At 39.8% G+C, this 26708-nt stretch overlaps 1 protein-coding gene across 1 annotated transcript in view; it reads right to left on the reverse strand.

Moving 5' to 3' along the window:
* Positions 1 to 26708, reverse strand: part of aggf1 (angiogenic factor with G patch and FHA domains 1) — a 58645-nt gene that overhangs the window by 29710 nt on the left and 2227 nt on the right. The window contains exons 3-7 of the mRNA XM_078563416.1: positions 14614 to 14819; positions 11384 to 11486; positions 10569 to 11029; positions 7627 to 7758; positions 4481 to 4660 (exon numbers count right to left, since the gene is read on the reverse strand). Coding sequence (XP_078419542.1) covers positions 4481 to 4660; positions 7627 to 7758; positions 10569 to 11029; positions 11384 to 11486; positions 14614 to 14805 — 1068 coding nt within the window. The 5' untranslated portion in view covers positions 14806 to 14819. The remainder of the gene's footprint in view (positions 1 to 4480; positions 4661 to 7626; positions 7759 to 10568; positions 11030 to 11383; positions 11487 to 14613; positions 14820 to 26708) is intronic.

Raw genomic sequence — 26708 nt, forward strand, 5'->3', positions numbered from 1 at the left:
TATTATCCACCCCACTCCGCCCAACTGAGACTCCACTGTGCAAGGTGACATGCCCCTCTTCTGTAAAGTGAGTTCTGAACAATACTAATTTTTAAGGTCTATTGAGCTTCATATAATTTATAGTTCTTTTTTTCAAATAACCTCAGTGACGGCTCCAAATTTTGGTCTAGGGAGGCTTTTATTAATTCTGTACCCCTATCACAAATTTTCATTTCATGAGACCATGCTATTTGCATGAATGAAACTTTTAGGCTTTTTTGTACCACATCAAGATTTCAATGCTGAATCCAAGATAATGGACAGCAAACAACTAATGAACAATGGAAAAAGAATGCAGAGGGAGGTAGTATTATATTCCTCTGCAAGACATCTGTCGATTAAGTATTCTAATATTAAGGGTTCTCTATATTTGGATTCTGTTTGATATATATAATTTATGGTTTAGTTCCAACATTACCCACTGTAGGACAGTACAGCAGAAATCTATTTTTTTTGTCATTAATCTACCTGTTGCTGATTCTGACCATCCCAAAGAAGAAATCTTCAATTTAGCCATTGATTCTGTCATTTGCAGCACCTGGAGACAGGAGGAACAGAATCTAATGAGCAGTTGGACATTAAAAAAACCAAAGGCCCTGGCAAAGCATCAGTGTGTTAATGCTCATTGCCATAGACAGTGCAACACGGGTCCTAGTCCAGCTTAATTGAAAAAAATTGAAAGGACAAGTCACATCTGAGCAGGATCTGGGCATCTTCTGTTCCTTGGCTACAGGAAGAACTGGTGATGGCCCTGAAGGAAGTTGTACACCTGTCCTTACCTGCAAAAAGATGCTTTGATCAACAAGTCAGTCAAGGATAATGGGGGCAAGAAAGTGGAGCTAAGGCCAGAATCAGATCAACCATGATCTTACTGAATGGGGGAGCAGGCTCAATGGGCTGAATGGCCTACTCCTGCCCCTATTTTCTTACGAGCTTATAAAAATGCCATATTAGGCAAAACAAGAAAATGGGATAAGTTATGGAAAAAATTGAAATGCATACTTGAAAACAAAAATGAAAAGTCATTGTCATTCAAGTCTGTTTAGTATTAATGATTTTATGTGGCATGCACAAATCATGTATATAAGCCATTGGCTGCTCTTTTACCCAAGTTGTTGCCCCATAAAGGTGCATCTGAAGAATAATATGTGAAGAACTGAAGTATATTTTTACAAGTTTCTGCTGGCCGTAATGATGTCATGTTCCAATAATCATTTTGCAAAATGAAACTGCAACATCATTCAAATTAAGGATTGAAGGGTGATAATACTTAACGAATACAGTTAATTGTGTGACAGGAGACACTGCTCTGGCTCAACGAATTATGTTCTCACTTGGAATACAACAGTGCTGTAACTCTGCACTATATCCTCAGGTCTGGAAATAGGATTATGATGAGTTGTCATCTGACATCCATAAGGAACTTGGAAAAGCCAGTAGAAAATGTTGCAGATAGGCAGCTTCAAGGAATCATGTCGATCAAAGAAATTGGAGTACACACTGTGCCATTTACAAAACACCCGAGTGATAGATCTGGACCATATTCATGCTCGTCTCCTAAAAGTTGCTCCAAATTGGGTAAGGGGTAGACAGAGAATGAAGAGTAGATGGGAGCACTGTTGTTGTTTCTACATACAATGGAGGATCTACTGGAAAAGAAAACTGCCAAAGAATCTTGTTGATATTGGCTCTTAACATGGTGCTTCAGATAGTTACAGCAGATACTTTAAGTGATTTGGAGACTTGCAGCACAATCAAAAAGGAACAGGCTGGCTTTCTCTTGCATTAGGAATGTGTGGAGCATGTTATATTTTTATGCACGATACCAGTGAATCATAAAGCTCAAGGGAAATATACAGACCGAGGTTTCCTTTTTTTTAAAAATAATGTTTTCTATTCAATGTTAGGTATCGTGTGGTAATATGGCCTTACATGGCTTCAAAAGGGGGTCTCAAAGATCGTGAATGCTAGCTGTTGATTCTGGCTGATATACTGATACTGGCTGCTTTGGTTTTTTTTCTTTAGATAGAAAACTATAAGCACGTGGCATAGAAAGTGTGTGCCCCAACATCTTTCACTGTTCAGAATTGCTAGGCACGTAATGGAGGGGCTTTTTTCAGTCCATGTGTGAGATCTAGGACCAAGGTGAGAGTTGAAATTTGTTGCAAAAACAGGGAATGGCAACAGAGCGCGAGGTCTCCTGTTCACATTATCCTGCCACTCAGTATGATGTAAGAGTAGTCAGCCTCACAGCAGGCATGTCTCTATGCCAAAAACTTCATATGAAGGCTAGAATAAACCAGTTCATGTTGAATAAACCTGCTACAAGGAATTGTACTTGAAGATTTAGCTTTCATGGTGGCTGGCAGGTTTTAAGTTGTCCTTTATAGGTCCTTGCATCACACCAGAAACACATCTGTCATACAACTGACAAGGAAACACTGAAGGTTGGAACAACTGCTGCTAGAAGGCACCAGCTGGAGCCCATATACGAAAACATGGTTCTTTTATTCATGGTTTGACGCATACCATGATTGGGTTGCAGAGAGGAAAGATTGGTGCAGCCATTCAGGGGAGTGTGGTGTGCAATCATGCTGTGTTCAGGGGATATTGGCACTTATGCATTTTATCATAAACTATACTGTTCACCAAAACAAAAACAGAATTACCTGGAAAAACTCAGCAGGTCTGGCAGCATCGGTGGAGAAGAAATCAGTTAACGTTTCGAGTCTTCATGACCCTTCGGCAGAACTGTTCTGCCGAAGGGTCATGAAGACTCGAAACGTTAACTGATTTCTTCTCCACCGATGCTGCCAGACCTGCTGAGTTTTTCCAGGTAATTCTGTTTTTGTTTTGGATTTCCAGCATCCGCAGTAGCTTTTAGCTTTTTGTTTTTATACTGTTCACCATGCTGCTTGTAAGGAGTTCTGCAGATATCTGCAGTCTGTCTAGCGCATGCTTATTATTTATCTAATGACCAAAAGTGGCATTGTTCCTTGGTAAAGGTAAGCAGTCTATAATCCTACACCAAGATGTTCCCATAGCTAGGCCATCTGAATGCTTACGACAAGTCTCTGGAAATACTTCAGCAAAACTGGGATTTAAATGGAATATTATGACAAATTCCAATTCTTCTAAACTAAGTGGATTCTGAAATGTGAAAAATGACAAAATTTCACAAAATCGTGCTAATATAGCTTTAAGCTTTTCCGAAAATTGCTGAAGAAAGACACATGTCGAAGCTCTTTGTGCTCATCAGAACACTTCTCAGGAATACCAATTTAAGGGGAAAGCAACAATTTATACTGTATAAGAAGAGTGCTGATTGGTTGGCAATTGGGCTCTGATTGGTAAAGGCATTGCCATGGAGAATGCACAAATTGATGGTGACTGACAGTTAATTGCCGAGTACTGACTGAAATTTAAACAGGCGGTTTGACCCTGATTGGTCAAGGCATTGCCCTGAGGAATGAGTCAGTGTATGGCTGTTATTTATTTTGTTTAGCTGAAACAGGCGCAATGTGTGTACATGTTCTTTATGTCTGCAAAGAACAGGGCCCTATGTATTAATATATGTAGCTTCCAGTACATGCAAAGGCGAGCCTGAATGACAATCATAAATTGTTTGTCAGGGTAATTCTTAGCACACTAAAGAATATTTAGCAAACATTGTTCAATCACGGAATCACATCTAATGTTGGACACTGAGTTTTGCAGGCACAGCCTGGTTGGTTATGGTCTGTACCTCTCCCGCTGCGAACAGCGGTTGGGACATGCTGTTTGGTACGATCTGTCAGTCTTTGAGACGTATGGCTTACATACCTAGCATCAGACTGGCACTGAAATTCACATACCACATTACGCATTTGTGTGATAGGCAGAACATCTTGTTGGCTTGACAGCAGCATCCTGTTAGTGGCAAAAAGTACTTTTGTTGCTACTGTATACTCAATTGGTGCATTCTCCATGACAATGCCTTTACCAATCAGAGTCCACTTGCCATCCAAGTAGCACTCTCCTCATACAATATAAATTGTTTTCCCCTTATATTGCTATTCTTGCAAAGTGTCCTGATGAGTCAAGACAAAAAGCTTTGACATATCTTTTTTCAGCAATACTCAAGTTCTTTACTACTAAACTACTATTTTAAGAAAGTATGAAAAACTAGAACATTTTTTGTGCAAAGATAACAGTGAGACATAACCACTGATGAAGGGGATCAACATTGAAGGCAGAATGCCAGAATGAGACTACTGAAAAGTCATGTGGTCACTTACGGCATAATGGAAAGGAAACCACCTGAATCTTAAGAGACTAATGAGTTTGAACTCTTAAAAGAACAATGTTTGAGTCTCTTCTCTAATGTGCAGTACAGTATTTGCAGGCTGAATTACACTAATTTTGATCTCAGCTGCAGCAAGGACAATGAAATGTGACATACCTTTTTCTCTTCCTTTGTTGCAAGCTTTTCCACTCCTTTGCGTTTTTTCTTAACCTTTTTTGGTGCATTTGTTGGGCAATATGCTAGTAGATCCACCCGAGAATGAAACTGATACAGGCCACTCTCAGCATCATAATAATAGTAAATTCCAGTGCTTGGGTCATAGTAAAGTTGATTTGTCTTGATAAAAAACAAATGTTTGGTTACAAATTCTGGTAACATGCTGGTGTGTTAACATGCTTCACCACAGAGTGATAATAGAAGTGCACATACAGAGAAGCTTTTGATCCTAATGGGAAATTCTGGTAAGAGTGGGGAGAAAAATGATCAGGAAGGGACAAGATACTTCTCACTGATGGAGAACAATGTGTGTGTAAACTACAGTCATACCTACACATCTCACAGAATCACAGAGTGCAGAAGAGGCCCTTCGGCCCATCGAGTCTGCACCGACACATGAGAAACACCTGACCTACCTACCTAATCCCATTTACCAGCACTTGGCCCATAGCCTTGAATGTTATGTTGTGCCAAGTGCTCATCCAGGTACTTTTTAAAGGATGTGAGGCAGCCCTCCTCCAACACCATCCCAGGTAGTGCATTCCAGACCGTCACCACCCTCTGGGTAAAAAAGTTTTTCCTCACATCCCCCCTAAACCTACTGCCCCTCACCTTGATACTTATATCCCCTTGTGACTGACACTTTAACTAAGGGGAACAGCTGCTCCCCATCCACCCTGTCCATGCCCCTCATAAGCTTGTACACCTCGATCAGGTCGCCCCTCAGTCTTCTCTGCTCCAACGAAATCAACCCAAGTCTATCCAACCTCTCTTCATAACTTAAATGTTTCATCCCAGGCAACATCCTGGTAATCTCCTCTGCACTCCCTCCAGTGCAATCACATCCTTCTTATAATGTGGCGACCAGAACTGCACACAGTACTCCAGCTGTGGCCTCACCAAGGTTCTATACAACTCCAACGTGACCTCCCCACTTTTGTAATCTATGCCTCGATTAATAAAGGCAAGTGTCCCATATGCCTTTTTCACCACCCCACTAACATGCCCCTCCGCCTTCAGAGATCTATGAACACATATGCCAAGGTCCCTTTGTTCCTCAGAACTTCCTAGTGTCATGCCGTTCATTGAATACTTCCTTGTCAAATTACTCCTTCCAAAGTATATCACCTCACACTTTTCAGGGTTAAATTCCATCTGCCCATCTATATCTTCCTGGAGCCCAAGACACTCAACCTCACTGTTAACTACCCGGCCAATCTTTGTGTCATCCAGTCATCCATTAGTAAATCCTACCCCGCACATAGTCATCTATGTCGCTTATATAAATGACGAATAATAGGGGACCCAGCACAGATCCCTGTGGTATGCCACTGACTTCCAGTCACTAAAGCATCCTTCTGTCATCACCCTCTGTCTCTGACAACTAAGCCAATTTTGAATCCACCTTATCAAATTACCCTGTATCCTATGTGCATTTGCCTTCTTTATAAGTTTCTCATGTGGGACCTTGTCAAAGGCTTTGCTGAAATCCATATAAACTACATGAACTGCACTATCCTCATCTACACACCTGGTCACCTCCTCAAAAAAGTCAATCAAATTTGTTAGGCATGACCTCCCTCTGACAAAGTCATGCTGACTATCCCTGATCAAACCTTGCCTCTCCAAGTGGAGATAGATTCTCTCCTTCAGGATTTTCTCCAATAGTTTCCCTACCACTGACGTGAGACTCACTGGCCTGTAGTTCCCTGGCTTATCTCTACAACCCTTCTTAAATAGCGGGACCACATTAGCTGTTCTAGCTTTAGCTCTGAAGATGATTTATACGGACCCGAAACGTCTGTTTATCTCTCTACAGATGTGCCAGGCCTGCTGAGTTTTTCCAGCATTTTTTGTTTTTATTTCAGATTTCCAGCCTTTACAGTATTTTGCTTTTATTCACAATGGAAAGGCACCGGCTTATCAGAGAAGTGTAGCAATGCATTACTAAACAATTTTCAGTATTACCATTGTGTCTTTTTAAAAAATGGCCAATGCATCTTAATTTGAAATTACAAATGGTATTGTAAATTTACAGCGATCTGCTACATTTAATAATGGTGCTCAAAATTATGAGGGATCTTAATAGAGTAGATAGGTAGTAACCATTCACTGGCAGGAAGGCTGGTAACCCAAGGACACAGATTTAAAATAATTGTCAAGAAAAGCCACGGGGAATATGGAGAAATGTTTTCACTTAGCAAATTATGATCTAGAATGCAAGGGAGTTGGACTAATTCAGAGAACAGGCAAGATGTGTTGCATGATTCTATAACACAGCTTTATGGAAGACCTGAACATTAATTTTGCAAAAATTAAGTTGACTCAGAGACTGGCTGGATTCAAGAACTGATATACAACTTATAAGAACAAATATAAAAACATGCAGGTATAAAATAATATTGTCACAGAAATTAAACAATATTTAATTCAAAAATAAGTACGTGCCTCTTCATAGAATTAAGATCATGGAAATTTCAGCACAGAAACGGATAGTTGCGTCAGCACCATAATAGAGCTGTCCATTGTATGGTAACCTCATTTCCTGCTCTTTCCCCATATCTTTCAATATTTTTGTTGTTGAAAAGTTTCTCTAATTCTAGCTTAACTGTTGTGACTGACCCCTGTATAAAAAATCTTGTAATCTCACAATCACCGACCCCCCACATTTTGTTTCTAATTCCCTAAATTCACCAGACAGTGGAAATAATCACTATGAACCTTTTCAAAGCCTCTCAATGTTTAACAGTTCTCATCAATCCTGCCTTTAACTTCCTTTGTTGCAGTGAATGCAACATTAATCTATTCAGTACTTCATTATAACTGAAATTCTCTTCCCCATATCATCCTACAAATCTAAGTTGCATCTCCATTATGGTTCCAATATCTTTTTTATAAAAGGTGCCCAAAGTTGCCCACATTACTCAACTATGTCTATCTAATATCTTGTATGGATTTATCAACATTCCTTCACTTTTTAATTTCCACATTTTTATTGTAAAACACAGCCGATTAATAATTCAGTTATTTTTAAAAATACTGGTTTATTAAAAAAGCGAACTCAATAATGAAACAATGCATTTTACCGAATCATAGTAGAAGCCAGTACTGTAATCATAATACATCCCACTGCTTTCATCATAGGTGAAGCCCGTCTGTGACATAGCAGCTTCTGCAGTAGCACGCAAACTGTCTGCCAATGATGTATTCTCCAAGTCCTTGAAAGGCAAGATAACATTGGTTTATATCAAATAAATGTACTGAAGCACTTCACCTTTTGCATCTCCAAGCTTATTGAACTTCTGCATTTTATTTTAGCTGCAGTGATGGATCAGGATTTCATTTTGGACAAAGTACAGTTGCATCACTACTACAACAGTCAGCTGCCAAAGGAGGAAACATTAGGAGGAATGACTCAAACTGTGGGCAAAGGAGGTGGCTTTTGACGAAGAGAGGGAAGTGGAGAAGCACAGGGGTTTTAGGGAGAGAATTCCAAAGTGTGGAGCCCAGGCAGCTAAAGAGCATAGCTGTCAATGGTGGGGCAAAGAGTGGAGAGTTCAGGAAGCAGTGTGTTAGGCTTCAGAAGATAGGGAGAAACAAGGCCATGAAAGGATTTAAGCTAAGTAGATAGTGGTTTGGTGGTAATCGCACTGGGCGAGTAATCCAGAGACTCAGGCTAATAGTCTGGGGACATGGGTTCAAATCCCTGCCATGGCAGATGGTGAAATTAGATAGTTTGATTAGCAAGTCTAGAATATAAAGCTAGTCTCAGTAATAGCGACCATGTTGTAAAAACTCATCTGGTTCACTAATGTCCATTAATCTGCTGTCCTTAGTGTAGCCTACATGTGACTCCAGGCCCACAGAAATGTGCTTGACATTTAATTGTCCTCTGAAATGGCCTAGCAAGCCACTCAGTTCAAGGGTAAATAGGGATGGGCAACAAATGTTGACTGTGTCAGCGAAGCCCACATCCCATGAAAGAATAAAGAAAAAAATAGGGACGTATGGGGAACTAGATGTCAATGTAAGAGTGATGGGTGAGTGGGATCTTTGTGGGATATGGGTTGCAGAATTTTGAAAAGGAATGATGGCCTTTTGAAAGGGATAGTGATCATATGCGAGGGGCAGAAGCCATTTACACTACCAATAACTGTTACTGTACATAGTGCCAGCTGTGATAAAGGGTGCAGATGAGGAAGCATTTGCTTAAAAACTGTCTAGATGGTTCAATTATCATTGCGCCATCATTACAAGAAGCTTTCCTATGGCAAAATGCATGCAGTTCGAATATTGTCTTTAGTGCAGGTGTATTCTAGAAATTCTGGCACTTCACTCAGGGAGCAGCCCTTATGTGTAGCAAAAGATGGGGCAGGTAGGCCCAAGAATGACAGTATAAGCAAGCCTCTTGTCATAAAGCTATTAATGTATATGTTATTGGAAATTATTTTTAAAAAACTAAAAGTTTAGTCTAGGGGTGTTTTAACTGGATTAAAGCCAGCTAGTCTGGGTGCTTTGATATACAGTAGTTTTGAGATGTACACAGAGAGGTAAAGGTATATTTGCATTTTGTTGAATAGAGCATTCAAGAGCGGGAGTGAAATCTTGCATCTAGATAGGAGACACCAAGCAATGTGTTTATATTACTAATAAAATTGGTACTATGAAAAGGTGGAGTTCAAAGGGCCTGATAATACAATGAGAATTTATATTCAAAGAGAAGTGCTGGGTATAACAGAAAGCAGTTTTGTGTGTGCAGGGCAGAGGCATGTAACATCAAAGTAGCTGTAAGCCTATAGCTGTCTACAGAGGAACCAAAGTGAAAGGAACAAAAACAAAAATAGCTGGAAAAACTCAGCAGGTCTGACAGCATCTGCAGAGAGGAATACAGTTAACGTTTCGAGTCTGTATGACTCTTCATCAGAACTGTATGACAATTAAAGTGAAAGGAACCTCATTTTGAATTTGTACTGTGAAAATGCTTTGCCTGGTGTCTGCTTAAAGTCTATGGGTTGTTGTTGCCTTAGTAGACATTAGTTTGGGAATTTGTTGAAAAGTTATTATAGTAGTAATTTGTAGCCGTGTGTATATGTTTAACTTGTGTAAATTCATAAATGTCTCATGTAGTTCGATATAAAAACCTCTTGAGAACTGGTGGTTTTATTCCTGAATTTAGAGCTGCATCTCAAACATACCAGTTGAAAATATAGGTTATGATAGTTGTTTAAAGTTTTGCTCTGGGATTTTAAATAACAGCCTTTACCGACTGCTGTGTCACAACACTCTTTAAAACCCAAAACTGATGGCAATTAACTTGAATAGATCTCACAATGAACTTCACATCTGCTATGGCCTTTGAGCTCCAAATAAACTGTTTGCTCATTAAAATAACTTACTTGTTGCTTAATAAAATGCATTCACTCTTGAAGCTGGACCTGGCTTTTTTAGAAAGTTGGGTTGTATTGGTTTATTGATGCATCATGCAGTTTTAATGGATTTATTGCTTTTGTGATAGTTTTATCACTCTGTTGTTTACTACTGAATTTTTGTACAGATCTCCAGCCACAGCATTGCTCCTGCCACTAGCTGCCAAACTTAGCTCTAACTACATTGATTAGAATTGAAATTCTCTTGGTTCTGCCAATTGCTGTCAGGGTTTTGGAGGAGAAAGAAAAGTTCATACAGAAGGAAGGCAGACAGGTGTGCTTACACAGGTATTCTTACACAGGTATTTACTGCTCCTCAGAACCAGCCCAGAAACGACTAGCTTTGGACACTGGCAGACCTATTTAAGTCATATCTTAGGTGAACCCCACTTCACGAAGGAAGCTATGATAGAATTATGCAGCCTGATCTGCACAGGTACGACATAAGGCATAATACCTTCACTTGTATTGCTGATTATGTATTATTTTATTCAAGTATCAATACTTCAGTAAGACCGTGTAACTAAAATGATCAGGAAACGTTAATTAGGAGCAGTATTTTCACCTTAACTCTGGTTTCAACTGTAACAAATGATACCTACCTCTGCATTTTCAGTGTTATGGTCTCCGGATCCATCTGGGAGTGTTGGTTTCTCAGGATACCCTATGTACTGACAGCCATCTGTCTGGGCCTCTTCTCTGTATTGATAGCTGTTCATCTGAGCCTGTTCTATGTACTGATGGCCGTCTGTTTGAGCCTGTTCTGTGTACTGATGGCTGTCTGTTTGAGCCTGTTCTGTGTACTGATGGCCATCTGTTTGAGCCTGTTCTGTGTACTGATGGCTGTCTGTTTGAGCTTGTTCTGTGTACTGATGGCCGTCTGTTTGAGGCTGTTCTATGTAGTTGGCTGTCTGTGCCTGTGTTTGAAACAGAGTAGAGGCCTGAATTACATCCTGGTCTTTTCCACAGGCTCCATGAATTTCAAGCCCTGACACATCGCTCCTGCCATTCTGATCGCTGTTCAAGTGGTAGTGACAACCCTGAGCTTCATTGCTGCAATAATCTAGGAAACAGAAAGACAAAGTACTGTAATGAGATTTAGGCACTTATAATTTCTACAATATTTAGTTTATTTAAGCCATTTTAGCATCTTTCCCTAAAGGGATTTTATTATATAAGTTTCTTTAGAAAAGTGTAATATTGCAAACATATCTGGAGTTGCTAGAAGCAACTGTTAACTAAACCTAGGAATTACCTCCAGTACTTTTATAAGTTGATAAAATTGTTGTCAATTGATGAATAAGCTTCAAGTTTTTCTCATAATAAAACAATCAGGAAGGTTGCAGATAGAAAACTGTCTCCCATCACTCTGTTAGTAGTCAAGTTTTATGTTCCCAAGACAAATCTCAACTTCTACCTTTATAATGATGGGGAGTGCAAAGGTACGTCTGAACTCCTATATCAACTGTGTCATTTTCTTCCTTTTCTCTTTCATGGATTTTTTTAGTGAGATCTTTAACCTGTAAACATAAGACAAAGTTTCATTTCTTTGCATACTGATCACAAAACTACTTTTTAATTACTTATGATCAAAATTACCAGTTGGTAATACTAATAAAATAGCAATTAAATGTATTACATAGAATTTATAGCACGAAGACGAGCCATTCGGCTTAATTGGTCTCTGCGGGTGTTTATGTTCCACACAAGCCTCCTCCCACTAATTCTCAGTGCATCCTTCTATCCCTTTCACCCTTGTGTGGTTAGCTAGCTTCCCTTAAACACAGCTTTGTTATTCATCAATTACTTTATGCAGCATCATTCTACAACCAGTCAAGAACAATGGTCATTACTGCATGAGAAAATGCATCACTAATCTACTATTTCATAATATATCTATCTACTAAAAGAGGGAACGATAGTATGCAGTTCCTGTTTGTAGCTCATCAGATATCACACGCTTGCATCGTTTTCTGTATGAAAATCTGAGCGCATGTTCTAGCATCACTCTCCTTGATCATTCCAGATTTCATATTGCCAAACAGCCACTAATCTCAACTCTACAACTGTAAGTAGTGAGAAAAATTTACCAATACAGAAAAGCAAAATTCAGTTAATTAAACCACAGAAGCCTGCTTCAAAAATTGTTTTGGCTGCTGTTTTTTGCTTAACTAGCCCACCAAACAAGTGAAGATTTTTAAAATAAAACCTATATCATAGTGAATTCATTTTTCTGCTCCTGAAAAATACAATCAGCTCCTTAAACTTCATTATTCCAACCTTCCGCAATAGCACTGCATCCTAACTTCCTCAATCCTTGTGGGCTCTGAGATCTCTCCCTCCAATTGTCCCAAATCCTTGTACCCTCCTCCCAGTACCTATACACATGTAACTAACCCTATTGCTGCTGCATCCTGCAACTCCCTCCACCAATAGTGTCAAACTGGAGTACCTCAAAGACTATAAACCCACTGCTCCTATCCTCTGGAATCCCCATTCCAATACTGACACCCAGCCATGCTCCTCCCCAACACTCCAATGACTTGCCAGCATATCATCCCAAAGTTGTTCAACCCAAAAATCGCATACAGAACTGCCTTCTCACTTTCCAGATTCCACTTCAATGCTACCAAGCCATCTAAAACCTGCCCGCCTCTACTCGCTTGGAACATCATTCCTACCATCTAAATTTTTAAAAGGCAAGATGTAAAACTGAGTACATAGATAAACAAATATTTTGTCAAAGCAATGCTTTTAGAGTTAAAATGTGAACATAATCACAAAATTTAAGCTCCAAAATACCACTATCATTCACATAAACTTTTCAATTTCTCTTATTCAGTCACTAAATCTGACGATTACATAGCATAAAGCAGCTGATTCAGTGAACAATACCATAGATCTTCTAAAAAAATATATGGTTTGGTCATAATTTAGTCATTTTTTGTACTAAATATTCCGATATTTGAATTAAATAATGTAATTAACTCAGCAAATTGGGAATTTAGTGCGAGTTGAATCAGATTCAAAATTGATGACAATTAGAGTATGACATGTCGCTGTTATCTAATTAACAGTGTTGATAAGGTGGTGGTAGTAGATAGGCTGTCTATAATTAAAATTGGTAAGGTCCAGGATTGGATGAGATGCATCCAAGGGTACTGAAGGGAGTGAGAGTGGAAATGGCAGAGGCACTGGCCATAATTTTCCAATCTTCCTTGGACTCAGGGGTGCTGCCAGAGGAATGGAGGATTGCAAATGTTACACGTCTATTCAAAAACAGATGTAAAGATCATCCCAACAACTACAGACCTGTCAGTTTAATCTTGGTGGTGGGGAAGCTTTAGAAACAATAATTTTGGACAATATTAATAATCACTTGGGCAAGTGCAGGTTAATTAAGGACAACCAGAATGGATTTGTTAAGGGAAAATCATGTTTAGCTAACTTGCAAGTTAGTTAAACCCTCAACAAAGAAGGTTGATGAGGGTAATGCTATTGATGTGGTGTACATGGACTTCCAAAATGTATTTGATACAGCGCCGCACAATAGGCTTGTTAGCAAACTTAGAGCTCCCCAGCAATCAGTGTTAGGACCCCTGCTCTTCTTGATATATATTAATGACCTAGACCTTGGTGTCCAGGGCACAATTTCAAAATGTGGACCATGAGGAGGATAGTGAAGAACTTCAAAAGGACGTAAGTTGGTGGAATGCGCAGACCAGTGGCAGATGAAATTTAATGCAGAGAAGTGTGCTGTGATTTATTTTGGTAGGAAGAATGCAGCAACACAATATAAAGGGTACAACTCTAAAGGGAATGCAGGAGCAGAGGAACCTGGGTGCCTATGTGCATAAATCATTGAAGGCGGCAGGACATGGTGAGACAGCAGCTAATAAAGCATATGGTATCCTGGGTTTTATCAAGAGGGACAAAGAGTACAAAAGCAAGCAAGTTATGTTAAACTTGTATAAAAGCAGTGTGTCCAGTTCTGGGCACCACACTTTATGAAGGATGTGAAGGCATTAGAAAGGATGCAGTAAAGATTCACAAGAATAGTTCCAGGGAGGAGGAACTTCAGTTACTTGGAAAGACTGGAGAAGTTGAGATTGTTCTCCTTGGAGAAGAGAAGGTCGAGAAGAAATTTGGATTTGATACAGGTATTCAAAATCACAAGGCATTTGGACAGAGTAGATAAGGAGAAACTGTCCCCTTGGTGAGGTGAAAAAATTAAGAACCAGAGGGCACAGATTTAAGATAATTGGCAAAAGAAGCAATGGCAACATGAAGAAAAACTATTTCATGCAGCGACTGGTCAGGATCTGGAATGCACTGCTTGTGAATGTGGTGGAAGCAGGGTCAATTGAGGCTTTCAAAAGGGAAATGGATCATTATCTGAAAAGGAAAGATTTGCAAGGTTACAGAGGAAAGGCAGGGGGGTGGCAGGAGATGAATTGTTCCATCAGAGGGGTAACATAGACACGACAGGCCGAATTACCTCTTCCTGTGCTGTAACAATTCTATGATATCAGCTCCAGATATAAAAGTTATCATTTGACATGTTTTTTTCAAATTTTTAATGTTGCATCATCTATTTTTAATCTCTTAACTTATGTCATTGTATATTTTCTGACATATTAAGCTTACCTGCTTGCGTAGGTCTTCATTGTAACTCTCTGTGCTTTTGTGTAGGATCTCTGCATTATTTAGTTCTTTCTGTAAAGCGTGAATCTGACTTTTACAAGATGTTAATTCTTCTTGCAGGTTTCTGACCTTCTGCCTTAGATAATGAAGCTCAGAGTCAGGATCTGAGTGCAGATCCCCATCTGTGGTCGGCATCTTAAAGCGCTAACCTGCACCAAATCAGAGCAAAGCATCCTTTTAAAACATAGGCTTGCATTTATATAATGTTTTGCACAACCACCGGATATCTCAAAGCATTCTACATCAAATTAATTACTTTTTGAAGTGTAGTCACTGCTGTAATGTAGGAAACGTGGCAGCCAAATGTGTGATAATTACCAGATAATGTTTTTTTTGGAGAAGTTGATTGAGGGATAAATATTGGCTAGGATACCTGAGTAACTTCCCTGTTGCTCTTTGAAATAGTGCCTTAGGATTTTTTACATCCACCCGAGCAGACGAATGGATCCTCAGTTTAATGTCTCGAGATAGTACCTCAGACAGTGCAGTGCTCCCTTAGTCCTGCACTGGAATGTCAGCCTTAACCTTTGTACCCAAACCCTGGAGAGGGACCTAAACCCGGAACCTTGAGAGTCAGAAGTGGGAATGCTACTACCTGAGCCACATCTGACACACACTCTTAATCATAGCAAAGGATGACATTTTGGTTTCTCTATCCTTTCACGAGGTGTGGCTAGGCCAGCACTTATTGCCCATCCTTAACTGTTCTTGAGGAGGAGGTAGTGAGGCATCTTCTTGAACCAATCCAGGCCATGACATTGTTTATTTCCCACAACATATATGGTAGCACTGGGTTTTACAAGGATTACAATTATTAACTTTTTTAATTGTAAAGGAATCAGAAATATAATAAACTTAAAAGTGATTAGTACATAAAACATTGTCTCTGTAGAATTTTTTCTGCACTAAGTGTTCAACCATCCTTGCAAACCTAGTGCTGAATTAGAAAGCTGGAACAGAAGGCAACAGTCAAAAGTAACCATTTCCCAGCAAAAAAAATCATTTGGCACCACATTAAAAACTAAAGGGGCAATTCCAAAAGCACATGAAGTACAAATCTAACCTCCAAACAGATATCTTCCATGATATCTAATTAGCCATTAATTGCCAATTTTGGACAGCATAAGTCTGTGGTGACTGCAGACCAGTACTGGTTGTATTCACTTGGGGAATTCCATCACCAGAATATAAGGAAGTTCACTAATTTGCACATTAACAAGGGATCGAGAATGAATGCCCTTATTATGAAACAAATGGTTAATAACATTTATCCAATGGTACATGAGGTTTTGAAACAAGTTACTCTTCCACATCCTTCAGACATTAATTGAGGGCAGGTTTTTTTTGGAAAGGCAAATATTTAATGGCGTTTATTTTGTAAAGTGCATATCTTCAATTGAATGGTGCACACATTCCTCAAAGTAGGTGGAACACCCCACAGCATCAAGGCCCAATTGATCTCAACAGCTGGGCCTCATTTGACCCCTACAAAGATGACCAAGATCTACTTCCTGACCACAGGCAGAAGCAGGGATACAGCAAATAGAGGCCACGGTGAGGGATCCACAAGATGGGTGTTCAACAGTTCAAAGTAGGTGAGGGGTGGATCTGGACCCATTTGGGAGAGGAGAAAGCTTGTGATGAGGGAGGCCCATGCTTTGTTGAACCCTCCAGCTCCTCTTAGCTCAGGTAGACAGCTAAAAATATTAAGATTTACCTGCTGGGGTCTCTTTTGGCTTATGCTCCACCTCCCTATGACTTGGTCTGATGGCATCACTGCTCCGCCCATTCAGCTAAAATTGCAGATTTGGATATTTAAGGGTGGACCTTGTTGCATTCCTGCAGGAGTCACATTCACCTTAAAAGTGCAGGTTATCAGAACACAGTGGGAAAGCAACAGGGTCAGGGGAGGTAATTCACTCCTTAATATTAATTCCTCCTGATCAGTTTCCACCAGGCGAGGGGAGTTAAAATCAGGAACCATTTCAATGAACTTAAGAACATCAAACAAAATAAAGGGCACCTGCCTCTTTTGACCCATTACTTCTATCAAATATAGGCCTCCCCACATACTCTACTGTTTCTCTCTCACAGGCACAAATTTACCAAATCATAAAACAACACCAAATTTCTGATCCCCTCCCATTCCATCTCCTGCTCACCCAACTCACTTTACCTCATGTATTCCAACATGACTGATTAATTTCAAACACAACATCTGGGGTATAGTATGCTTGGGAGAAAACGGCTATGGACCTATAGTTCTCAAAGCTCTCCATTACAGGGGTTTACCTCACACCACGGGTCTGTTGTGGACGAACTGAAATACATTTATTACAATGATTAGTTAACAACTTCAATATTATATCATGCTAGTACCGCAATGGTAGAAGGTAAACAAGATGGACTTTTTTTTTAAGTCAAGCAATTTCTAAATTAGTATTAACCTGTTTCTTTACTTCGCTCCTTCTCAAAAACAAGTCCTCAATGTCTCCATTCTAAAGCAGCAAGAGAATATTGGGCATAGAAATAAAATAGACATCTCTTGCTTGTCTGTATTGCATGGCAAATCAAAATGATACTCTTTGAAACTAGACTGCTGCGCAAGCCAGAAATTCACATCATGGGATTATTGCCTGGTTAGGATATGTTAATTTTGGAAATTAGTCAGGACAAGAAGAATGCAGGAACAAGCAGATGGATCCCAAATCGTGAGGACGATATTCCATGTGAGGCATTATCAGACTGCCAGAACAATGGAGGAGCAGAGGATGGTACATAAACTAGCAGCAATATTACGTTAACCATCTGGGTTGGGCTTCATTTCATCATTAATCTTATTGAAACATATAAGATTCTGAGGGGACTAGACAGGGTAGATGCTGAGAGGATGTTTCCCCTTGTGGGGGAATCTAGAACTAGAGGGCACAGTTTAAAAACAAAGGGGCTGCCAGATAAGATGGAGATGAGGAATCTCTTCTCTCAGAGGGTCATTAGTTTTTGGAGTTCTCTTCACCAGAGAGCAGTGGAGGCTGAGTTAGACATATTTTTGGTCTGCAAGGGAGTCAAAAGTTATGGTGAGCAAGCAGAAAAGTGGAGTTAAGGCCACAATCAGAAATTATTTTATTGAATGGCAGTGCAGGCTTGAGGGGCCGAATGGGCTACTCCTGCTCCTATTTCTTATGGTCTCACATTCCTTTGAAAGGCAAGGGAGGAAGCAACAGTTAACTTCATCAGTAGTGTAACAAATAGGATAGTCATTAACGGTGGAATAGAGAAACCAGCTATACATTTTCAGGAGGGGTAAATGTGTTACGAAGCTGATTGACTTTCTAGGAGGCAAAGCGATATGCACAGCTTCCTTGTTCTCTGGGTTGAAAAGCAGAGACAAGTTTCCAGTTTAAATTGCTGGGTCAACACTAGTAGCCATGTCAGACAGTAGCCAAGGCAAAGGGGGAAAATGCAACTTGACTGGGCTACTGGAGATGCTGGATTCTACCTATAGTACAGCAGATATCAATTCTTCTTCTGATCTGTTAACAGATGCATGTATTAATCTTTTACTTGTTGACAAAGAAATATCAATTACAAACCGTACTGCTGTATCAAAACATTTGACCTTTCCTTTGCAAGTTACAAAATTACATAGATAAAAACAAAAAGCTAAAAGCTCAACCCCCCACACAATCACCACACCCTCAACTTCTCTCTCCCCCCGCCCCCCCACCTTAAACCAGCTTACATTTCTCCTTTCTCCTAACTATGCTTCAGTTCTGCCGAAGGGCCATGAAGGCTCAAAACATTAACTGATTTCTTCTCCACCGATGCTGCCAGACCTGCTGAGTTTTTCCAGGTAATTCTGTTTTTGTGTTTTACAAAATTACATCTTATTTCCAATCTTGGTCTCAAAAATCCACATCCTCTCCTTGCAAGCTATGTTTGCTTCCTATACCAGATGGATCAGCTATATACAACAAACTTAATACAGCACTTTTCACAACCTCAGGATGTTTCAAAGTGCTTTACAGTCAGTGAGATGCTTTTGAACTGTAGTCACTGTTGAAATTTCGCTGCATGTTCAAACCCATCCATGGATTAACCCCATTTTATCTGCAATCTCTTCCAACCACATACATCTTGCATATAAAACTTGGGATGCCAGTTAACTCATATCTCTCTGCTTGACCACTGACAGTTGTTCTTTCATCCTGTCCTTTGGAATTCAGTCTCAAAATGTGTGCAATTCTTCCCCTCCCTCTTGGTGTTCAAAAGCCTCCCAGGCCCTTCTCCGTGATTGCTCCTGTCTCCCTGTGCCAACTTATTTTTCTTCCCTTTTTGCATCTCTTGCTCTGTATTCACTTTCTCTGTAAAGCAGCTGTCGCTTTTTACAAGGGACTGCTACATAAATGTTAAGTCGTTGTGAATAGCGCAAAACAAACAAACCTGCACTTACACAATGTCTTAGCACAACTCAGGACATCCTAAGTGCTCTACGGTTAATTACGGTCTTGAAGTGCAGGCACTTCTGTTGCAGGCAAAAGTGTTAAGTATTTATGCATGGCCAAGTCACACAAACAAGTGAGCTAACACCCAGGAAATCTGCTTTTAGTGGTATTGGTTGAAAGAATAATGTTGACCAAGGAAACCAGAGCTTCTTGCTCTTCTTTAAATAATGTAGTGATCTTTCATGCCCATGTGAACAGGCAACTGGGGCCTCGGTTAGTGCCCTATTCAAAAGAACAAAGCATGGAGCTCTTCTTCAGTAATGCACTGAAACATCTGCCTAGCCTTGAACATAAAACTTTTTGACTCAAAGGCAAGAGTGATACCAGCGAAGCCAAGCATACAGCTAGTGGGCTCAGAAGGAACAGAAGTGCTTGGCCCAATTCCAGAACTAGCTTCGTGCCCCTGCAAGCCCAGGCTGCTGGACAGCTGAGTGTAGGAATCAGGCATTTTCCTGTCCTCCCACAACTTTCAAACTGCAATGGAGTGCCTTTTTCACAATTGCGAATTGCCTGCTCCATTCGAATGGTTAAAATCTGCACTGCCAACCACTTTGTTTGGGAGGAAATTGAAGAATTTTGCTCATCCTTATTCTAACTTGGGTTTTTTTTTTAAAAAGAATTTTAAAAACAAATTATCAAAATGAAAGGCCTGTTTCTTTGCTGTTCTTTTCTATTCATTTACAGGATGTGGGCTTCACTGGCTAGGCCAGCATTTATTACCCATCCCTAATTGCCCTTGAGAAGGTGGTGGTGAGCTGTCTTCTTGAACTGTTGCAGTCCATGTGGTGTAGGTACATCCACAGTGCTGTTAGGGAGGGAGTTCCAGGTGTTTGACCCAGCGACAGTGAAGGAATAGCGATATATTTCCAAGTCAGGATGGCGAGTGGCTTGGAGGGGAACTTCCAGGTGGTGGTGCTCCTATGTATTCTTTGCTGTATATTCTATGTAAAAGCACAGAATTTGCAAAAAAAAAGAGACCAACAGTACTCACTATTAGAGAAAATCTCAACTTCTGGAATACACACATCTGCAAATAAATGCAGAAATCCTGAGGTTACTGTCAAAGATTCGTGCTCCTCCAGAATCTAATTTATACATTTTGCTTTATACTTCCTAGTTTAGACTGCATGTCTCAGTGAAGATTCTTCAATCTGATTGGTTGATGAGTCTACCCTGCTCTCACGCACCACAGTTCCTTTTGTGGATAGCGCTGTGTAGAAACAAGTGCTGAATTAAGAGGAAATCTTTGCTGCCATTTCCATGGAAAGTCTGTGAATGGTGAGTGCCATTCCTGCAACACAGAGCAAAACCGAGGCCAGTAGAACACAGGAGGTGGCCATTTAGCCCCTTGAGCCTGTTCTGCCATTCAATGAAGTCATGGCTGATCTGTGTCCTAACTCCGTATACCTGCCTTTGCCCCATATCCCTTAATACCTTTGGTAAACAGAAACCTATCGATCTCAGTTTCAAAATTAACTGACCAAGCATAGACTGCCATTTGCACAAGATTGTTCTAAACTTCTATCACCTTTAGCGCGTAGGAGTGTTTCCTAACCACACTCCTGAAAGACTTGGCTCTAATTTTTAGGCTATGTTCTCATCCTAGATGCCCCAAACAGCATAAGTAGTTTCTATCTACTCAAATCACCCATCAACGTCTAAATTCCAGGGAATACAATCTAGCTTGTGTACTTTTTCCTTGTAATTTAACGCTTGGAGTCCAGGTATCATTATAATAAATATATGCTGCACTGCCTCCAAAGGTGTGATGCCCAGAACTGAACAAAGAGCTCCGGATGTGGTTTAACTAGGGCTTGTATTTGTTGCAGCATAACTTCTAACCCTTTGTATTCGATTCTTCTGTATGCAACAGCCAGCATTCCATCAACTTCTTTGATTTCAATGATCTATGTACATGGGTCCCAAATTTTCTTTCGACCTCAAATGTTTCTGGCTTTTTACCATTTGGAAAGCACTCTGGGCTAAGCTTCGTAGGTCTTTTTAAGTCTCTAAATTGCCTCTTTGAGAGAAACACATGGAGAGGGAAAAATGGCTGAGACCTCTAACAGGCTAGAGTGGAATGAGTGGACAGAAGACTAAAAGTTGAGATAAGTTCCTTATGTTTCCACTGAGCTTCATTAGAACAGTGTAGGAGGCCAAGGACAAAGATCAGAATAGGAATGGGCCAGGGAATTAAAATGGCAGGTGACCAAAAGCTCAGGGACACATTTGTGGATTGAATGGAGGTGTTCTGCAAAGCAATCGCCCAACCCATGTTTATCTTCACAATGTAGAGGCAACTGTCTTGTAAGCAGTGAATGCCTAATACTAACTTGAAAAAGAGGTACAAGTAAATTGCTGTTTCATCTGCAAGTGTCTGGAACCCTGTACATCAGGAAGGGTGGAGGTAAAGAGATGTCACATCTCCTGTGCTTGCACAGAAAGCTATACCACTAACAGTTTAAGTAAGTTTATAATAAATACAGAAAACACTGGGAAAACTCAGCAGGTCTGACAGCATCTGTGCAGAGAGAAACAGAGTCAATGTTTCAAGTTTATATGACCTTTCTTTCTGAAGGGTCATGCAGGCTCAAAACGTTAACTCTGTTTCTCACTCCACAGATGCTGTCAGACCTGGGTGAGTTTTTCCAGCAAATTCTGTTCTTGAGTTCCAGCATCCGCAGTATTTTGCTTTGATCTTAAATAAATTTACACATATTTCCTAACAACAAACCTCACCTTCTGTTATTACAATTTGTGTCAACTAACAATGAAATTCTTTATGGTCTGTCACTGTCCACGAAGCAATTAAAATCACTAAAAATCCTATATAAATTGCATCTTTTTTATCTCAGTGAATGGAAATGTATAATGTTCATAAGAAGCCTTTAAACAAAAATGAAAATGCACATTTCATAGTAACACGATTAGATTTGCTCACTTTAATACCTTATCAGTTTTTTTTACTTCAAGGCCATGGCCTCTCAGGAAAACTTGGCATTCAATTGTTCATTTTTACCTTGTGTAATTTGGGAGAGCTTTAAGCCACATCTATGCATTCTGAGCACATAGTTTGCTGAATTTGTCAATATGCAATGTGTATCAATAAGAGTTGAAGGGTACCTTTCTGCATGTTCTAAGTATTTAAGAGTCTCATTGATTTACCCAAAGGACTGTTAAATTACGAATTAAATTTAGAGTTTTAAAAGGTGATTTTTTTTTTAGTGTTCTTAGAAATTTGTTTAATGAAGACCGTACAAATGACAACTCACTGCATTATATTGATTCTGGAGCAGATGAGGAATGATTAGGAAAGTTTGCACCCAACCCAACAATTTAGCAGAAAATTTATGTTTGAAAGTTTTCGAGCAGAAACATGGCATTGGGGAAACTTATGGGGCACCTAAAGGTATACAGAGGGGTCAGAATATGGTGGCAGCAGGGGGGTTGGAACCTGATGGCTTAAAAGCGGCCCCACTGCAGCTTACATCCCCTCTCACACCATTCGATCCTAATCCCCACATCCATAAAGAATTCCAGAAACTGGCACCTCAATGTGCCAAAATGTTTCTTTGGTTCAGCCGTACTGCAGGACCTCCTCTAGCTTACTTTCAGATCCAGTGATTGTTCATAAACCTCCAGATCACACTCTCAGAGCTTCTTATCAGATTTTAATCAAGTATGAGCCACATTTAAGTGTGTGAACTTTTATTTAATAATGATCGTAATATGATCAAGCTCAAGTGTTCAAGAAAAAGCATACGAAAATTGCAAAAAAAAGTGGAGGCGGTGTGTGGGTGGGGGGGAGAGAGGGAGAAGGAGAGGAGTGAAGGACCTGTCAATTATAGACCAGTTAACCTAATATTTGCAATTGGGAAATTGCTAGAGGCTATAATAAGGATAGGGTGAAGGCCTTGAAAATGTTCAGCTGATCAACATGAATCAGCAGATTTGTAAAGGGTAGGTCATGCCTGATGAATCTGGCTGCATTATTTGAAGATATGGCTCAAATAGTAGACACAGAGAATCTCTATTGTGGGATTGCAGAGTAGATTTACTACAATAATACCTGGGCTCCAAGGCTTAAATTATGAGAAGATTACAGGAGAAATGTAGACAGTTGTGGGTGATTTGTCCAAAGTTTAAGATATGAAGGGGAACCATGAGTAGATACAGAGACTATTTCTGCTGGTTATGGAAGTTAGGACTAGGGAGCATAGTAATTTAATTTTAGTGAGACTTTTCAGGAATGAAATTATGAAACAGTTCTATACACAAAGGGTGGTAGAAGTGTGGAAATCTCTCCTGCCAATGTCAATTCAAGAATTAATAAAATAAAATTGCTACTATTAATTTTAAAATTGAAAATTTGATTATTAACCAAAGTTATCAAGGGATATGGAGTTAAGTCACAGGTCAGCCATAATTTCATTGAACAGAATAGGCTCCAGGGACTAAACAGCTTTCTCAACTTCCTGTGTTGCCCCAGAGTTGTTCCATTGATCTCAGATCTTGCCTACAGCCTCAGATCACAGTGTTCCTAAAGCCTACCCCTCCAGTATTCTTGGAACTCCAGTAGTCCCATTCCACAATGCTCCCAGACATAGTGGCCTCTCCTCAAACTATTGCTGCACCGTTGACATCCTGTCCTAGGTCCTCTTCGAAGTGCTGTACCTCCAATAGTAATAAGTCAATATCAGTTTTACTTTTGGAATGCCTTGGTAATGTATTTAAGGACATGGCCCCTTTAATGTTTTTTTACATACACACACTTGCCAGTTGCTGCTTAGTGGGAACACTTGTGGTCATGCTACCTGGCATAACACTTTTTTATAAATTAATAAAATTCAACTGGTTTATGATGAGTTGGCAATTGTAAAGCACAACTGCTTCATGAGCTACTTTGTCAGAGAAGCCACAATTGCTCATGTTGATCTGGTATTCATAAATGGCACAATGTGAAGGAATACTTTGCCCAATTCTTGGCAAACACAATGTGCAAGTTCACTATGACTTAATATTCAGAAATAATCAGGAGCCACATATACAACAGTAAAAAGGAGTTATTTTGAATAAGAAATAAAGAATTCTAAAGGAAATTGACTGGGGGAGATTATTCAACAATACTTTTAGAGTAGAAGTGGATCACTTGAAAGGCATAATGCAGAGCTTTAGGGTAGGCAATGGCATAGTGGTATTGGACTAGTAATCTAGAGACCCAGGGTAATGCTCTGAGGGCCAGGGTTCGAATCCCGCCATGGCAAATGATGGAATTTGAATTCAATAAAAATCTGGAAAGGAGTCTAATGATGACCATGAAACCATTGTCGATTGTTGTAAAAACCCATCCGGTTCATTAATGCCCTTGAGGGAAGGAAATCTGCTGTCCTGGTCTGGTCTGGCCTACATGTGAAGGATAGGCAACAAATGCTGGCCGAGGACACCCACACATATCCCATGTATGAATTAAAAAGGAGCTTAGCTTGCAGAATAAAGAGTCAGAACCATCAAGTACAAAATAAGCATGTCACCAAATGGATTAACAACTTTGCTGAAGTCAACTTAAAAAGGGTGTAAAATGGGTGCCCAACCCAAAGGTGTCCATTTTTCTCCAGTACATTAGGTTATCTCTTCCAACTTCTCAAGTGTTGAAAGGAGGTAGTTGAGAGGTGATCTTACACGGTTATATGGCATGGATTTTTAAAAGCAAACACTGTTTGACTAACTTGATCATGTTCCTTGAAGTAACAAACAGGATTAATAACGGTAGTCTGGTTGATGTACGTATGTCCATTGCCTTTGGGGCTGTGACGGCTGGGTACAAAACTGGCTAAGGGACAAAAAGTAGTGATGAATGGTTGTTTTGAGGACTGGACAGAAGCATACAGTGGTGTTCCCAGGAGTCAGCTCTTTATGATATCTATATTAATGTCCTGGACTTGGGTGTATAATGCACAATTTCAAGTTCACCAATGACACAAAAATCAGAAATATAGCAAACAACAAAAAGCATAGTAGCAAACTTCAGGAGGACCTAGACTGACTAGCAGATGAAATTTAATGCATAGGAGCATGAAGGGATTTATTTCGATAGGAAGGAAGAACATCGGCTACATGAACTAAATGATACAATTTTAACAGGGTGCAGGAACAGAGAGACCCTATGTACAAAAATCATCGAAGGTGGCAGGACAAGTTCATGCACCTATTAAAAAAAGTAAATGGGATCCTTGGTTTTATTAATAAAAGCACGGAGTACAAAAAGAAAAGTTATACTTTATAAAAACTGGTGGCCCTCAGCTGGAGCAGTGTTCAAATTCTGGGCACGGCACTTTAGGAAGGATATTTAAGTCTTGGAGAGGATGCCGAAGAGATTTGCTAGAATAGCACCAGGGGTGAAGGACATCAGTTATGAGAGACCGGAGAAGCTGGGGTTGTTCTGCTTAGAGCAACAAAAGCTAAGAGACTCGATAGGTGTTCAAAATCATAAAGTTTTGATAAGGAGAAACAGATCCCACTGGCAGAAGAGATGCAAATTTAAAGTAATTAGCAAAAGAACTAAAGGCAGCATGAGTTTTTTTTTAAATATAGCGAGTTGTTGTGACCTGGAATGCAATGCTTGAAAGAGTGGTGGAAGCAGATTCAATAGAAACATTCAAAAGATAACCCCAATGGCAATAAGTAATTGGTAATATATGCTGGCTTAGCCAGTGATGCCCACATCTCATGAAAGAATAAATAAATAAATACTCAAAAGAATTGACAGGGCAGAGTGATGTGGGGAAAATTTTTTTCACCCAGAGGGTGGTTGGCATCTGGAACAAACTTCCTGAAAGGGTGGTGGAGGCAGGTTCGATTGAGGTGTTCAAAAGGACATTGGATTGCTATCTGAAAAGAATGTCCAAGGTTGCGGGGATAAGGCAGGGGAGTGGGACTAGGTAGAATGCTCTTTCAGGGAGCCAGTGCAGACTCGATGGGCTGAATGGCTTCCTTCTGCACTGTAAAGATTCTGAGATTCTGTAATAGAGACGAAATATCACCATATAAAGTAGCACTCAATATAACAGAATTTGAAACTACTCTTTACCAGAATTTCCACACCAAAGTTGCTACTTTTGACACAAATTTTCCATAGAAACCTTAATAACGCTAAAGACATTCAAATAGACCCCATCATAAAGAGGCCCTTAAATCCATATCATGCCTTTTTGTTTTTTTTCAAATAGGAGTGAAAAGATTTTTATATCAGACATGAGAATTTATCAGATGGGTGACCTTGCAAGGTTTGGTGACGGTTGTTGAAAACTGATATCAATCTTTTTAAAAAGGCCATATTTATGAAGTATGAGCTTTATTTTCATCTGGAAACAATTCAATTTTGATTTTGAGGTATGGAGCGTGGTGGTTTCCTTTACTGTTAGGTAGCAGATTTGGCTCAGTTATAACGTGCCTTGAGTCAAAAGGCCATGACAGCAAACCACAATTCAGAGACTCATGTACAGTTCCAGGCTGACAATTCAGTGCAGTACTGAG

The sequence above is a fragment of the Cetorhinus maximus genome, chromosome 2, assembly GCF_964194155.1.
Source record: "Cetorhinus maximus chromosome 2, sCetMax3.hap1.1, whole genome shotgun sequence".
NCBI lineage: Eukaryota > Metazoa > Chordata > Chondrichthyes > Lamniformes > Cetorhinidae > Cetorhinus > Cetorhinus maximus.